General features: G+C 47.7%; 1 protein-coding gene across 4 annotated transcripts in view; it reads right to left on the bottom strand.

Moving 5' to 3' along the window:
- The window catches only part of SFMBT2 (Scm like with four mbt domains 2), a 78,152-nt gene that overhangs the window by 39,469 nt on the left and 20,869 nt on the right, over positions 1-17,814 (bottom strand). For all 4 annotated transcript variants that reach the window (XM_077935347.1, XM_077935346.1, XM_077935345.1 and 1 more), the window contains 3 exons: positions 7,928-8,016; positions 3,740-3,986; positions 1,546-1,643 (listed from right to left, as the gene is read on the bottom strand). In XM_077935347.1, the coding sequence (XP_077791473.1) occupies positions 1,546-1,643; positions 3,740-3,986; positions 7,928-8,016 (434 nt within the window). The remainder of the gene's footprint in view (positions 1-1,545; positions 1,644-3,739; positions 3,987-7,927; positions 8,017-17,814) is intronic.

The following is a 17,814-nucleotide window of genomic DNA, read 5'->3' as shown; positions in this document are numbered from 1 at the left end:
ATGGAAGGGGGAAGGGAGCATGGCCTGGAAGCGAATCCACCTAAATGTCAGGGCTGGAGCCAGCAGCAAAAATAAATATATCTCTCAAGAAGAAGAAGAAGAAGAAGAAGAAGAAGAAGAAGAAGAAGAAGAAGAAGAAGAAGAAGAAGAAGAAGAGTTTGGATTTGATATCCCGCCTTTCACTTCCTTTAAGGAGTCTCAAAGCGGCTAACATTCTCCTTTCCCTTCCTCCCCCACAACAAACACTCTGTGAGGTGAGTGGGGCTGAGAGACTTCAGAGAAGTGTGACTAGCCCAAGGTCACCCAGCAGCTGCATGTGGAGGAGCGGAGACGCAAACCTGGTTCCCCAGATTACGAGACTACCGCTCTTAACCACTACACCACACTGGCCAGTTTAATTACAAAACCGAGTGAATATTCTTTTAAAAATAAGATATTTGCAAATTCTGCTTTTTAACAGGACTAGTTATAACTCATAGTAATCCTAGGTATTTTTAGAATGCACCCAAGAACAGACAAACTGGTTTGAAAGCTGAGATTCAAGGCCAGTGAAGTTGGATCTTTATTCAAGGAAACAAACCACAGCTCAGGCCTAGTGGTCTCAGCAATGCTTTCGAGGAAGTCTTTCCCAGCATCACTCCCCTGGTTCTGAGCCTTCTTCCCATTGCCGGGGCGGGGTTTTCCCCCCCAACGGTGCCTCCCACAATCCCTCTGACTCCAGCCAGTCCAGGATACCAGTTCACATTTTTCCAAAATAATACACAAACCGAAAACACAAAACCTTGGGGCAGATGTTGCAGTTCAGTGCATACAGTACCAGTGGCATAGCAGGGGTTGCCGGCACCCAGGGCAGGCAAGCCGCCAATGCGGATGGAGTGTCCCTCCACCAGAGCCAAGCAGGGTCGTGCTGTGCCCCCTGCCTGCTCACATGGGGGGGGAGGGCTAGTCAGCCAATGCTGGCGCCTGAGTGGGTTATGCCCTCCTCTCAAATTTTGTGCCTGCCCCCCCCCCCCCCCGCGCTACGCCACTGCACAGTACAAGCTAGATGGACCTAAGGTCTGACATGGTGTTAGGAGGTTAGGCAAGCTTTCTCTCAGTGAAACGACAACACTAGGCATGGAAACGGCAAGGTTATAAGTGCCCATTCTAGCCTACAGCCTCTCCCAACTTGGCGCCATCCAGTCACGTTGAACTACAACTCCCAACAACCCTGACCAGTCATCTGGTGCTGATGGTCGTCGGAATCCACAGATCTGGAGGGCACCAAGTTGAGGACAGCTGTAGCCTGGAATTTGCAAAGATAGCTTCAACAGGCAACCCATGGAGGGACTGGCCCAGGGTTCAAAATGGCGGCAGAAGTAATAGAACTATGGAGAAAGTAGCATCAAGCAAGGAGCTGGCAGTCTCCATGAAGCCCATTCCCCCATTCCTTTCTCCAAACAAAGATGGATGAGTCTGATACGAGAATCAGGGGCCCAATACAGCGATGCCACCGAAATTCAAACCAGCTGTTGTTTCAGCTGAAAAGGGAATAACAGATCCTACCTTAAACACTTCCATAGGGAGGGGAAATTGTGCTGCCTCAATCAGGGCTTTATCCAGAGCAGAATGCCATTCAGACACAGTCTTCAGAGAACAGATTTCTAAAACAAACCACATCAGAAATCACATGGACGTTGAAGCAGTGTGCATTAACATTCTGCAATGCTTCATTCAAGTTCTGGGTCTGCAAATACGTGGTTGGCATCCATCTGTCCCAAGACGCAATGGAGTGAGCCTCCAGGGGTGAAGTCAAACCGCCGCATTAGCAGCACCGAAGTGGTTTCCCTGGGGCGCAAGCCTGGGCAGTGTGTATGGAGGTCCTGGACTGCCCAGACAACAAGATCCTTGTCTTGGCATTGCTGATGTGAGCCAAAAGAAAGCTGAGATAAATTTGGTACCAGCTTGGCTGCAGGAGTTGGCAAAAGGAGGCGTACAAGGTGCCATCCTTAGGGAATCCACTGCAGATTTGTGTAGCATTTATGCCTTAGCCTTTTCTTCTCCCAAAGATATCCCAAAAAGGAGAGGAAGTTTAGGATCAGAGTTTGCTTTCTCCTAGGTGGGCCACCTTCCCAGGTTCGTTCTCTCTCTCTCTCTCTCTCTCTCTCTCTCTCTCTCACACACACACACACACACACACACACACACACACACACACACAGTCATATAATACATTGCTCCTATAGGCCTCATTTGTACACCTGGTAGATTTTACCAGATTTGTCCCAACAGACCCACACAGCAACCTGCTTTTAAGCTGCCCCGAGGACTCAACTGATGACCGTGCTTTGCAAAGTACAAAAACCGTAAATCGAGGGGGGGGGGGAGTTGCATTGGCTGCCTCACTCAGTGCTTTAAAGCAATTCACAGCGGGTTTCTCTTTAAACGCCTGTAAATCCATTCACAGGAGGAAAGTGAGATTAAAATAAAGCCTTTTCTTCTGGGGCAATCTCTTGCCTCACTGCACCCCCACAAAACTGCACGCCCCAGAATACAACATGATGGGAGAGGTAAGCATGCTCTCCTACTAAGTGAAGCTAAAGCTCTCTTCCCGCTGCTCCTAGAATCAAGGTCAGTAAATCTGTTAATGAAGACAATAGGGCAAAGTTTTGGCACTCGGCCCGAAATACACTTTAACACTGTTATCACCTGTTTGCAGCACCTCTGGGATAAACACTGAGCTCACCTGCAACTTGAACTGATTTGTCAGGGTCCAATACCTGCCCAAGACATTTTGCGGCTTGAGACAGAGCAGTGAATGGCCTCTCACCCCACTAAGTCAAAGTGCAAGCCCAAGGCCTGCCAGGTTATTTTGCCGCCCGAGGCAGAAGATCCCACAAGCATCTTTCTGGTAGTCAAAGCACAATACAGGCGACTCTCAACTAGGGCTGGGCAATATATTGATATATCGTCCCAAACAGGTTCCAAGTCTGTATCGTAATATCAGTTTCATAACTTTTGACCTGGCAATACAGTCATACCTCAGGTTACAGACACTTCAGGTTGCGCGTTTTTGGGTTACGGACGCGCCAAAATCCAGTATTGGAACGGGTTACTTCTGGGTTTCGGCGCTCGTGCAGAAGCATAAATTGCGCTTTGCGCATGTGCAAAAGAGCCGAATCGCAACCTGTGCATGCGTGGACGCTGCGGGTTGCGAACGTACCTCCCGCACAGATCACGTTCGCAACCCAAGCATCCACTGTATATCTCAAATCATGACATGTGCGTGTGTGCGCTATGCAAAAATCACGATGCGGGGGGAAAACTATGAACCCAGCCAATGCCTCTACATAGCCCCGTCCTTATTTCAGATGTCATGATTTATTGGTATATTGTGATGTTTACCTGATGATGCTAAAAACCAGATATCGCCCAGCCCTACTCTTACGTTCTGGGGATAGCAAAATCATGTATGGTCTAAACACCTTGGGTTCAATGGCGGGCGAGGTTGCCAAAGTCCTTTCCCCCTCGGACACTTGACCCTTTTATGCCCACTTTTAATTCCTTTTGCCAATTGTGCAAAACTTATGCAACTTAAATGTGCGTAAGTTGTGAGTTACCTGTAACAGCAAACTAAGGCCATGTAGGTACCATACATTTAAAGCATATTATACTGTTCATCAACCGCAGGCAGGCATGGCCCTGCCCTATAACATTTGCAGTATTAGGAAACTTATTTCTGCTTTTTTAAAAATTTTACCTGCGGGTGGATCCAGTCTGTACTTATTCTCTTGACACCAACCAACTGGTCGAAGTCTGTAATCCAAGTAAAACAACCACTGGTCATAGGATTCAGTCTCCTCCAATCCCACATAGCGAAGGCGTAATCTTCCTCCAACATTCTCAAGAACACTAACTATCCAGTATTGAAAGGGACTCTGGGAATCCTGAAGCTCTATTAAGGAATCAACTGTAATGAGGTCTACAGGGTTTTTCCCTCGCAGAGGCTGTTTGAACAGAAGCAAAACTCCTTATTTTAAACTTTATGCGAAGTCTTCTCACGGTAACAGAGACAGCAGAAGATTTATATATTATTATTATTTTCTATATTTTGTGTGTGTGTGTGTTTGTGGTTGGATGGTGGTTTTTCTTCACCTTTATCCCAGCGGTCTCTCCTTCCTCCTAATTTTAACCCAGTCATACATTCCAAACGCAAAAGGAAAAAAAGGAAAAAAACAGGAAGAGAAATTAACTGTGCTTAATGCTCGACAATTATTCGTTTCAAAAACGACTCACTCCCCCCCCCCCCATTTTTAAAAAAATATTATTAAAATCCCAGGAATCGGATTATGTGAAAATAAAATAAACGGTCTTAGCTGTGAGGAGCTGTGACAAGGAAATGTTTATGGAAAAGGAGTGAGCTTTTAAATGCTCACCTTGCAAAGTCACACATATATTCAGATCCTGGCAACAGAGGCTGGTCCATTTGGAGAAATGGGCCACCGCCCAGCCATCTTCAGTTTGCCCCCAAATATCCCTCACCTGCCCTGTTTTCTTACTTACAAATACTCCAGGCAGTGGCCCTGCCTACCAATGTCCTCCTCCTTAAGTCCCAGTGTTGCAGAACTCAGCAGAAGGGCGGAGAAGGACAGGGGCAAAACTAGAATGAGCTGGCTCTACTTGCCATCATCTCTGGCGCCACCTACTGTTCACCTCCCAACCTTCCACCCTACCAGTCACCACTGGATTCTGGGTGTTGATTTCTGAATTAAAGGTAAAGGTAAAGGGACCCCTGACCATTAGGTCCAGTCGTGGCCGACTCTGGGGTTGCGGCGCTCATCTCGCTTTATTGGCCGAGGGAGCCGGCGTACAGCTTCCGGGTCATTTGACCAGCATGACTAAGCCGCTTCTGGTGAACCAGAGCAGCGCACAGAAACACTGTTTACCTTCCCGCCAGAGCGGTACCTATTTATCTACTTGCATTTTGATGTGCTTTTAAACTGCTAGATTGGCAGGAGCAGGGACCGAGCAACGGGAGCTCACCCCATCGCGGGGATTCGAACCGCCGACCTTCTGATCGGCAAGTCCTAGGCTCTGTGGTTTAACCCACAGCGCCACCCGCGTCCCTGATTTCTGAATTAGATCTGCATTATTATTTTTTTAGGATGAGCTATGCATGGCCTTTAGGGTGTGTGTGTGCATGCACACACGTGCGTGTCAGCAAATGTGAAGAACGAACCAGACATTATTTTCATAGCGTGTTCAGCAAACACACCTGTGTTTTTTGTTTTATAAAAAGGACCAGGTGTGCGTGTGTCGGAAGGGATTTTTGTAGAGACTGTAGCATGTGGGAGAGAGAGGCTTCATCCTTCACGCCCCAACCACAATCCCAATGAAGTCCTCTAGCATGGCAAAAGCAATATAACAACAACTTCCATTGGTGCCAATGGCAGTTGTTTTTCTAATGACTAATTTGCTTGTGAGGATCACTGCAAGTAGTATTGCAACTAAAGAGGGAAGGGACTGGCAAACTGTAGTCCCAATTAACCCCAATCCCATGTACCTGTTAAGTAATTAATTGTATTTTTAAAAACAAAAAAAAGGGGTCGCTAAACACGTTGTTAAAGCAGCACCTGGTTCGGCCCTTTACTAAAATAAATAAAATCATTCTTGAAACGTAAGCATCCAATCTGCAAAATCAATTTCCAGATGGCTCGTAAGCATATCCGGGGAACGTTATGACGGGGTGTTTTGGGGGGACAGGACGGAACCTGCAACTATGGTGCCTGTCCTGCTAAAAACACATTCTATGTGTTTTTAAATTCCTGTTGGTTTGGGGTTTGCCTGATTAAAACTCTTAGGTGAGGAATGGGGGAAACAGAAGGAGAGCAGGATGTCTATAGATAATAATCAACTCTGCCTTGAGCATCCATTTCTACAGCAAAAGGACCCCGTAAGGAAGCTCTACGGTCTAGACAGCCTTTTTGCTAAACTGATAAGCAGTGATGGTAATAATTGTCATTAAAAAATAATAATATCTGCCACCAGTTACAATTTGCACACACACACCCCTTGCCCGATCCTCACTCCTGACTACTGAGCAAACAATGCAAGAGTGATTATTCTAGCAAGGAAGCTACCAATTCGGATAACAAACTGTGAAACAGGGCTGGAGCCATAAGTTTTGTAGCGGTGGTGATCGTGGGGAGGAGCTGAAAGTTAGTGCACCTCAAAACCAGCAGAGACTGAAATGCAAGCCGCTTGGTCTGTTAAAAGCTATGGGGTATATTAAATACTCCAATAAAATGCAGTTGGGTGTCACTGGGCAGAATAAACACTGGGATTGAGTTGAATTGAGCAGCCAGACAGAATGTACTGCCTGCGTATTTCTTAGTAAAATAAAGAGCTAGAGGCTTTTTTTATTTAAAAAAGTGGAAAATCCATCGTAAGGAATATCCAGGGCTCACTTTACTGAAAGCACACCACAAGGCATTAAGAATATTCATTGCTCCTGTAGTGCATTAGCAAGCCATACACTGTGGCACATGCCCAGAGTTGCATCTCTCTGTGTGGCACCAAGAATGGAATCATAGAATTGTGGAGCTGGAAGGAACCCCAGCGGTCATCTAGTCCAACCCCCCCCACACACACACACTGCAATGCAGGAATCACAGCTGGACTGGAGATAACCCTCATCTTGCAGAGACACAACTCAGAACCGTCCCACACAAACTCCACACCGTTGTGGACACACTGAACCGCACAGCAATAATCTCACAGCTTAATCTCACCGAACTGCAGCCAATTAGGAGATCGTGAAGATAAGAGAAACGCTTTGTTAGATCCATCCTGTTCCAACATCGTATATTTGGTAGCTCAGTCAGTAGAGCATGAGACTCTTAATCCTAGGGTTGTGGGTTTGAGCCCCATGCTGGGCAAAAGATTCCTGCATTGCAGAGGGTTGGACTAGATGACTCTTGTTGTCCCTTCCAACTCTACAATTCTATGATTTCCACCATCAGCACCATTCCCCCAAGAGCAGGGCAGGAGGACCTACAGCACTCTACACCAGGCTTCCTCAAACCGGCCCTCCAGATGTTTTTGGCCTCCAACTCCCATGATCCCTACCTAGCAGGATCAATGGTCAGGGATGATGGGAACTGTAGTCTCAATTCCCGAGTTTGAGGAAGCCTGCTCTAGATGTTGCTGGACCACAGATCTTACCGAACCTGCTGGCTGGGATTAACAATATCAAGAGGAGAATGTGTTTTTCAGCCCTTTACACCAGGGGCGCTGACTTGGGCCTTACGTTTTGGGTCCCCAACAGCGCCCGTGACGTAACCTGACGTCATGACATCATGACATCACACTGCCAATGCGGCAGCACTGCCAAGGCCTCACGGGGTCTCAGAGATTACGTCAGAGACCTCTGAGCAACTTCCGGTTTCTACATCGTCTGGGAGGTCGTGTCAGGGCTCTGTGACGACTTCCAATAGAAACCAGAAGTCACGTTGGAGCCCCGTGTTGTGGGTGCTAAGCACCCGTAAAAAAATTTGTGGGTACCCTGGTACCCAGAGCCCCCAAGACCTAGCGCCTATGCCCTACACTAACCAGGTCGATGTCTCTGCAAAGGTCATTACTGTGAAAAGGAATTGCAAACAAGCATAGAATGTCTTGCTTCCATGCGTTGAAAGAAACCCAAATAAGAAACTCTGGATCTGTTTGCCTCCCTCTCCACCGCTCCAATAGCCTAGAATGTAATTGCACTTAAAAGTTGTGCCTATCTTAGATGACCCACATGCAAACAATCAATGCTTTCCTTCTCACCCGCTGCCGCGCCAGATCTGGGCTAAAAAGCGAGGAGGCTGGAGTCAATTTTACAGGCTTAAATAATCGTACCACCACAAACACTGTAGCACTCAAGAGGATATATTAACTCAATACATACGCCTTCCAGTAAATTTGCAGGCGCCGTTCGCGAGCCCGTCAAATCACGTATGAGGAACGCCGTCCAGTCCGAATATTTCTCCTTGATAGCTGGGAAAGCAAGGCGAGCACATGATTAGCTAAGGAGACAGATTCTGACCCTTAAAAAGGCTAGACTGAAACATTACAATAGAGGCAGACTGTACAAGGTAGCTTCCAAACTCTATGACCCATCACAATCTCGGTCCAGTAAACTGTGGTTTGCAGGTACCATCCATCCCAAGCCACTTGAGTTTCCATGGTGGAAGAAAGGCAGTATATCCATGAAAGTAAATAAATAAGGGGGGTGGGGAATGCAGCAGTAAAAAGTACCAGTGAGTGTCCCTGGGAAAATTAGTTGTTCCTAGCACTGCATGGATTTAGGTGTGAGCAAGACATGCATTGCTTTTGAATTATGGTGCTGGAGGAGACTCTTGAGAGTCCCATGGACTGCAAAAAGATCAAGCCTATCCATTCTGAAGGAAATCAGCCCTGAGTGCTCACTGGAAGGACAGATCCTGAAGCTGAGGCTCCAGTACTTTGGCCACCTCATGAGAAGAGAAGACTCCCTGGAAAAGACCCTGATGTTGGGAAAGATGGAGGGCACAAGGAGAAGGGACGACAGAAGATGAGATGGTTGGACAGGGTTCTCGAAGCTACCAACATGAGTTTGACCAAACCGTGGGAGGCAGTGGAAGACAGGAGTGCCTGGTGTGCTCTGGTCCATGGGGTCACGATGAGTTGGACACGGCTAAACAACAACAACAAGACATTCATACCCCCAAAAATGTGGACATCCCGTGTCCCAGAAAAACATGGACACCCTGTTTCTTATCGTGAGAGAAAGGCAGCCATATTGGGCATTGTGATCTCCCATAATTTCACTCCGCAATTTCTCCCCCACCCCACTAAAAAGTTGCTGTTTTTTCCAGGAGGATATCGCAGTGTGAAATTACGTGAGATCACAGCGCCCAAAATGGCCACCGTTCTCTCGCAATTAAAAAAAAAAGGAAGATGGCATCTGGGAACATGGCATCTTGGTTTTCGCCTTCAAGATGTTGGAGGGTATGTGCACACCCCACATTACAAGGTTACAAATTGGGATTTGCGAGGTGACAGGAGCTCTCCAAAGGGATTGCGATAGCAGCAGTAAAAGTGTCGGCCAAAACCGTGGGGATAAGAGGATTTAAAAAACCAACAAACAACAAGGCTGGATTTATATCCAGGCTCCGACATTAGCAGCTACCAGCAGATCCATCAAGGAAACAGCGGATGACAAAAGGCTGTAAATGTTACCAGCACAGAGAATCAATAGATAGCATCATTTACCGGCTGAAGGGGACCGATTGTATGACAAGGCCTAAACAAAGCAGCAAAATGTAACCATTACAAATGAGCTATTTAATTAACTTGTCACCCAGCTGGTTCTTCAAGGGGGAAGACACTGGCAAGGGAGCCTGGCCCAGCCGCTAAGAGACTCTCGCTCCAACCAGGGAATAAAAAGGTAAAGGTACCCCTGCCCATACGGGCCAGTCTTGCCAGACCCTGGGGTTGTGCGCCCATCTCACTCAAGAGGCCGGGGGCCAGCGCTGTCCAGAGACACTTCCGGGTCACGTGGCCAGCGTGACAAAGCTGCATCTGGCGAGCCAGCGCAGCACACGGAACGCCGTTTACCTTCCCGCTAGGAAGCAGTCCCTATTTATCTACTTGCACCCGGGGGTGCTTTCGAACTGTTAGGTTGGCAGGCGCTGGGACCGAGCAGCGGGAGCGCACCCCGCCGCGGGGATTCGAACCACCGACCTTCTGATCGGCAAGCCCTAGGCGCTGAGGCTTTTACCCACAGCGCCACCCACGTCCCAACCAGGGAATAGCATCAGTTAATTTAGGGTGGTGGCTGGTGTCCATTGCGACTGGTAGGGCAGAAGAAGGCAGGGGGGTCAGAAACAGGTGGGACAGGGGCACCAATGGGGCAGGACAGAGCTGCACCCTTTGCCTGGCTTGCTAGAAGTGCAACAGCAGGAACCATTCATAGGAACATAGAACGGTCGAGTTGGAAGGGACCCGAGGGTCATCTAGTCCAACCCCCTGCAATGCAGGAATCTCAGCTAAAGCATCCATGATAGACGGCCATCTAACCTCTGCTTAAAAACCTCCAAGGAAGGAGAGTCCACCATCTCCCCACTGTCAAACAGCTAAAGTTATCCCCAATGTTGAGTCGGAATCTCCCTTGTTGTAACTTGAAGCCGTGGGTTCGAGTCCTACCCTCCAGAGCAGGAGAAAACAGGCTTGCTTCCTCTTCCATGTGAGATATCTGAAGATGGCTCTCCTATCTCCTCTCAGTGTCCTCTTTTCCAAGCTAAACACACCCAGCTCCCTCAACCATTCCTCATAAGGCAAGGTTTCCAGACCCTTGATCAGGGGTCAGCAACCTTTTTCAGTCATGGGCCGGTCCAACGTCCCTCAGACCTTGTGTGGGGCCGGACTATATTTTGAAAAAAATATATGAACGAATTCCTATGCCCCACAAATAACCCAGAGATGCATTTTAAATAAAAGGACACTTTCTACTCATGTAATAAAATGCTGATTCCCGAACCGTCAGTGGGCCGGATTGAGAAGGCGATTGGGCTGCATCCGGCCCCCGGGCCTTAGTTTGCCTACCCCTGCCCTTGATCATCTTGGTCGCCCTCCTCTGCACACCTTCCAGCTTGTCGACACCCTTCTTAAATTGTGGGGCCCAGAACCATAGCTGTCAACTTTTCCCTTTTCTTGCGAGGAACCCTATTCGGAATAAGGGAATTTCCCTTTTAAAAAAGGGGAAAGTTGACAGCTATGCCCAGAACTAGACATGGAATGTGTGACTTATGGGACTGATAATATTGAGATAGATGGACCAATGGTCTGACTCTGTATAAAGGTGACTTTCTATGCCCCTGAGACTCCTTCCCCCCCAATAAAGGCCTGATCTTAGGAAGACGAACTGTTATTTTCTCGGCAGGTTATACTCTGCTCTTGTCCAGGTGTTGCTGGACTACAACTCCCATCATCCCTGAACATTGCTCATGCTGGCTGAAGCTGATGGGAGTTGGAGTCCAACAATGCCTGAAGATTCATGGCTTCTCCATCCCTCATTTAGGGCAACAAAAATATCCAATCATGTCCCTGCACTTGCAGTCAGACCTCTGGGCCCTCTTGGCTACCTGGGGGGCAGGAATGGGGGCCTGCAACATCGGCCTTTCTGATTGGTAGACAGTATGAGGCCTCCAGATTGGCCAGGCATAATATATAAATATGCAGAATTTCTGCCCTGTTAACAGAGCAGTGCTTTATTCCAGACACACAGCGCCTCTGTGATTACATTCACCTTATCCGGAACATGTGTATTGCTTATTACATTTCTGCTTTTATAGCTTCGTGCAAATCTATTTAAACTAAGGGGGTTGTGGAAAATGCAAAGGTGACTGCTCTCATCCCTTGTAAAAGAAAAAAAGAAAAAATTAAAATAATAACTAACCGTACGGTATTACACAATGCTATCTTTGAATAGTGTCTCCAGAGGAATTAGCAATTTTATGGCCGTGGAAATAAAGTGCTGCATTAGCTGGAAGGTTCACGCAGATAAATGGGACCTTCTTTTCCCCTAAAGACTTAAGGCTTGCTCTCTGTGTTGCCTCTGAGGCTCGTCTAGTTAGGCTGCTTACTTCTGTGTATCAAAGGTCAATAGTTAAGTTCATTAGAGGAACATTTGCCGCCTGGAATGAATTTTTGTCGGGGCTTCGAACTTAGCCAAGCTTGATCTTGGCTGCTTGGGGCAGGAAGGAGAAGGAACATTGCCTGATAGCTTTAATAATAATAATAATAATTATTATTATTATTATTATTTATACCCCGCCCATCTGGCTGGGCTTCCCCAGCCACTCTGGGTGGCTTCCAACAAAATATTAAAATACAGTAATGCATCAAACATTAAAAGCTTCCCTAAACAAGGCTGCCTTCAGATGTCTTCTAAAAGTATGGTAGTTGTTTTTCTCTTTGACATCTGGTGGGAGGGAGTTCCACAGGGCGGGTGCCACTACCGAGAAAGCCCTCTGCCTGGTTCCCTGTAACTTCGCTTCTCGCAGCGAGGGAACCGCCAAAAGGCCCTCAGCACTGGACCTCAGTGTCTGGGCAGAACGATGGGGGTGGAGATGCTCCTTCATGTATACTGGACCGAGACCATTTAGGGCTTTAAAGGTCAACACCAACATTTTGAACTGTGCTCGGAAACGCACTGGGAGCCAGTGTAGGTCTTTCAAGACCGGTGTTATGTGGTCTCGGCGGCTGCTCCCAGTCACCAGTCTAGCTGCCACATTCTGGATTAGTTGTAGTTTCCGGGTCACCTTCAAAGGTAGCCCCACATAGAGCGCATTGCAGTAGTCCAAGCAAGAGATAACCAGAGCAGGGTATGAAATGATCATTCCCAACAGCTGCCCTGGGGTGTATGGGTTGTGAGGGGAGGGTAGTACCTCGGGGGGGGGGCATGTCTTGCTCCTTCTGGGGTCGTTTGTCCACCTTTGGTCCCTACCTTGCACTCAGCTCCCACCTGTGGCTCCTAGAAGCTGTTAGCATGCAACTGCAGCCGCACCCCGGGAATGGCGTTGACTGGCCAGCTAAACCAGTTGAGGGGAGCCGATGGGTCTCAAACCCTCAGTGAGTTTGGAACTTTGTCTGCATGTGAAGTCAGGTGTCACGCTTGCAGATCCCTTTGTGCCACAGACTTTGTCTGCCAACAAGACTGGTGCCCGAAGCCAGCTCCTTGGGGTTCGTGCCGTCTCCCATTCTGTGGACAGGTTAAAGGACCCCTGGACAGTTAAGTCCAGTCCAAGGCGATTATGGGGTTGCGGCGCTCATCTCGGTTTCAGGCCGAGGGAGCCAGCGTTTGTCCACAGACAGCTTTCCGGGTCATGTGGACGGCAGGACTAAGCCGCTTCTGGCGCAATGGAACACTGAAACCAGAGCAGTGCACGGAAATGCTGTTTACCTTCCCACCAGAGCGGTACCTATTTATCTACTTGCACTTTGACGTGCTTTCGAACTGCTAGGTTGGCAGGAGCTGGGACACAGCAGCGGGAGTTCACCCTGTCGTGGGGATTCGAACCGCCGACCTTCCGATTGGCAAGCCCAAGAGGCTCAGTGGTTTAGAACCAAGCCAGCGTAGAAGAAATGCAATTATGTTGGGAATGTGGACTTGGGAGAGCACACAGCCAAAGATTTATTGGTGCTTCCAGGCCCTAAATAGTTACAAGTTAAGGTATTTGGGGGGAGATACCCCCTCCCTAGACAGCATCTTGAGAAGTAGAGACGTCACCTTGCCAACGAAGGTCCATATAGTAAAAGCTAGGTTTTCCCAGTTGTGATGTATGGAAGTGAGAGCTGGACCATCAAGAAGGCTGATCGCCGAAGAATTGATGCTTTTGAATTATGGTGCTGGAGAAGACTCTTGAGAGTCCCATGGACTGCAAGAAGATCAAACGCATCCATTCTTAAGGAAATCAGCCCTGAGTGCTCACTGGAAGGACAGATCCTGAAGCTGAGGCTCCAGTACTTTGGCCACCTCATGAGAAGAGAAGACTCCCTGGAGAAGACACTGATGCTGGGAAAGATGGAGGGCACAAGGAGAAGGGGGCGACAGAGGACGAGATGGTTGGATAGTGTTTTCGAGGTTACCAGCATGAGTCTGACCAAACTGCGGGAAGTAGTGGAGGACAGAGGTGCCTGGCGTGCTCTGGTCCATGGGGTCACAAAGAGTCGGACACGACTAAACGACTAAACAACAACAACCCCCTCAATAGATATCTGATGTGGGTCCATCAGTCTTCAACTCCCTGTTGCCATGTCCTCTATACTTCTTTCAAGCTTAAGATTGTAAGCAGTTTGAGGCAGAGACCTTTATTCCCTCTCCTCATGCATTTATTTACGTCTATTAAATAATCCCCCATCTCCCTTCATATAATTGATATGTATGTTGCACCACGCAGGGCGATAGCACAATAAATCCTCTTCATCTCCCTTTGTTTCCTCCCAAAATCAACTTCCCAGCTGTCATAAAGGCGGTGTTGGTGAGTGGATATTTTCATATAGCGCAGGGTCATTTCATTAAAACGGTTTCACTGCCTCCCAGAGCGGCGGTTATTCATTCCGAGCGTCCCATAAATCTGAGCCTCCTTATTTTTTACAACAGGCACTGTCCATCTGTAGCCTGCCACGAGGATGCCGTTTCAAAAAATAAAGGAGGTTTTTCACGGGGAGGAGATTGGCGTACGCAGTGCTCCAAGGGACTGCCAACCGTGTTCATTAAGCAACTTCAGGCCTGCGCAGGAAGCTGTCAAATACAGAGTCAGACCAATGGCCCCTGTAGCTCAATATAGTCTACCACACTTGCGGTGGGGAAAGGGTTGTTGCTTACCCACAGGAAGCATCACATCAGTAGCCAATGGAGGGAACAGATCCTAAACCAAAATTGGTGGGAGAAGTTTGCAGCATGGTTAGGACGGCATTGTTGTTTAGTCGTTTAGTCGTGTCCGACTCTTTTTTAACTTTTTTGATAAATGCAATACTTACAAAAACAAACCAGAACACTAAACAAACTTATGTTGTTGTTGTTTAGTCGTGTCCGACTCTTCATGACCCCATGGACCAGAGCACACCAGGCACTCCTGTCTTCCACTGCCTCCCGCAGTTTGGTCAAACTCATGCTGGTAGCTTCGAGAACACTGTCCAACCATCTTGTCCTCTGTCGTCCCCTTCTCCTTGTGCCCTCCATCTTTCCCAACATCAGGGTCTTTTCCAGGGAGTCTTCTCTTCTCAGGAGGTGGCCAAAGTCTTGGAGCCTCAGCTTCACGATCTGTCCTTCCAGTGAGCACTCAGGGCTGATTTCCTTCAGAATGGATAGGCTTGATCTTCTTGCAGTCCATGGGACTCTCAAGAGTCTCCTCCAGCACCATAATTCAAAAGCATCCATTGTTCAGCGATCAGCCTTCTTTATGGTCCAGCTCTCACTTCCATACATCACTACTGGGAAAACCATAGCTTTAACTATACGGACCTTTGTTGGCAAGGTAATGTCTCTGCTTTTTAAGATGCTGTCTAGGTTTGTCATTGCTTTTCTCCCAAGAAGCAGGCGTCTTTTAATTTCATGACTGCTGTCACCATCTGCCGTGATCATGGAGCCCTTTCTATCCTACCTTAAAAGGGCACCAGTCACCACTAGGCTCCCACCCAGAGAGTACAGATTCTTCATCTCAGCTCTGCAATGACGGGGCAGGGACTTTTCAGTGGTGACACCGCTTTTTGGAATATTCCCTCCAGGAAGCTAGCTCAGCACAAACCCCAATATCTCTTGGGCACCAATAACTTTTTATTCCCCCCCCCATCATTATTTTGATTTATATAGCGCTCCCCCCCCCCCCAAATGTAAAAAAGCTGTTGTTGTCTTTCAGTCAACATGATCTAATAAGTATCCTCAGCAGATTCAGCTCATCCCCCCCCCCCAATTTTTTAGAAAACCAGCAACTGATCTCCAAAATCAGCAACTGAGCTTATGGAAAAACAATTAGAGAAACAATTTTTTTCCAAGCTTTCCAACCAAAAAAAATAAATGAAAATAAATCCATATTATTATTATTATTTAATCTGAAAGAGGAGAAGGGGGCGGAGAGTCCCCAACAAGTTTTAAATACAGTACAGCATGCAGAAAGAATCCAATATCAAGCCTGACTGAAGAAGTTGATTAAATTAGTTCAATTTAAAAGCCTAAACAAACCCTGAAGGTGGCTCCTTTGTATCCTGCTAAATCATTTACTACCCGAGAAGAACTGAACGGGCGCAAAATATTCATTCATTAAATCTTCCATAAATTTCCACTCAGTATTTGGCTGCAGCCACAATATTACTTAGAAGTCATTACATGCCGTTCATTTGGCGCCTGCTGTTTGGATGAAGTCCGGGCATTTCACACCACTTCTTGCCTGCTTCGCTCGCAAATTATTTGGAAGTTGTTGCAAAGGGTAGTCAAATTTCTTTCGATGAAGCAGGGCTGGGGGGCTAGAGCTCAGCGACAGAGCATCTGCCTTGCATGCAGAACGTCCCCAATTCAATCCTCGCCATCTCCAGGCAGGACTGGGAAAAACTCCCCGTCTGAAACCTTGGAGAGTCGCTGCCAGTCAGAATTGCCAGTACTGAGGTAGATAGACCAATGGTCTTAACTGGTAGAAGGAAGTTTCCTACGTTCCTCTGGTCGTTTATCAAGAAGCTCATAAGCTATAGCAAGCAAATGTACTGTACCACTGTACAGAGGAAAAACCTGCTTATTTTGCAGGTTAACAGCCTTCTTAAATTGTGACGCTCAGAACTGGACAGAGTATTCCAGGTGGGGCCTGACCAAGACAGAATACAGTGGTACCTCGCCTTAAGTACTTAATTCATTCTGGAGGTCCGTTCTTAACCTGAAACTGTTATTAACCTGAAGCACCACTTTAGCTAATGGGGCCTCCTGCTGCCGCCGCGCCGCCGGAGCACGATTTCTGTTCTTATCCTGAAGCAAAGTTCTTAACCCGAGGTACTATTTCTGGGTTAGCGGAGTCTGTAACCTGAAGCATATGAAACCTGGAGCGTCTGTAACCAGAGGTACCACTGTAGAGTGGTCCACAGTGGCTGCCAGAGATTCTCCGGGGGGGGGGGTGGTAGGAGGGCGCATTTCCGGCCCTATCTGAAAATGCCAGGATTTGAACCTGGGACCTTTCTGCCTCCTCTGCAGCACCTGGGTTTTGGACTCCAACTCCCATCAACCCCAGCCAGAACACCTGATGGGAGTCCAAAAGATCTAGGCTGCAGATAGATGGTACTCCGAGGTTATTTAGCAAATGCGTCATATGGTGTCGGGCAACGCATCACATCAACATAAACTAGGCACAATTCAGCATCTCCGTGAAGCCTCCAGCTGCAAACCAGTCATTACAGCACTCAATAAAAACTCTTCCCTTTTGACCCAAGCGGATCATGATTCACTTGCCTCTGTGAATCCCTTCTCCCCTCCTTGCCAAAAATGAATTACAAACCACACTGTAAAAGCAGAGTTGGGGAAGGGGGCGGCGGCTAATGCACACGCACACACATACTGTCTCCATGTGAATTTCCTGGATTCACGGCTAGCTCAATTTTCAGATCCGTTTTCTTTTTTTCAGTATGTCCGTATGTGCTCGCATGAGATAAGGGTCAGGAAAGGAGGACAGATGTTGACCTGAGAGCTCATGCACAGGTGCTGGCAAAAGACTGCTACATGCACAGCTATTTATCTTTATTTATTCATTCAATTTCCATCCCGTCTTTCCTCCCAAAGGAGGGCAGGGAGGCAAACACAACCATAATAAAGCAGTTTTTAAAACATTGCAATTTTTTTATTTTGGAAGGGGTAAACATTATTTGGCTGGAGAAACGGATCACAGAATTCGGCTAAGCTTAATTTTGAAGGACAACTGCGTTTGGGTTGACATATAGTTTCTGAAAGTGCAAAATTGATAGAGCCGCCGACTGCACTGGCTACCGATTAGTTTCCGGTCCAAGTCAAAGTGCTGGTTTTGACCTGTAAAGCCTTAAACGGCTCAGGACCGCAATACCTCAAGGACCGCCTCTTTCCATATGAACCTACCCAGAGCCTGAGATCATCATCTGAGGCCCTCCTTTGTATGCCTCCTCCTTGAAAGGTCCGGAGGGCGGCAACACGAGAACGGGGCCTTCTCTGCAGTGGCTCCCCGTCTGTAGGAATGCTCTCCCCAGGGAAGTTCGCCTGGCGCCTTCATTATACACCTTTAGGCGCCAGGCAAAAACGTTCCT

This window comes from Podarcis muralis, chromosome 10 (genome assembly GCF_964188315.1).
Source record: "Podarcis muralis chromosome 10, rPodMur119.hap1.1, whole genome shotgun sequence".
NCBI classification, from domain to species: domain Eukaryota; kingdom Metazoa; phylum Chordata; class Lepidosauria; order Squamata; family Lacertidae; genus Podarcis; species Podarcis muralis.
This window is presented reverse-complemented; position numbering and strand designations above follow the sequence as displayed.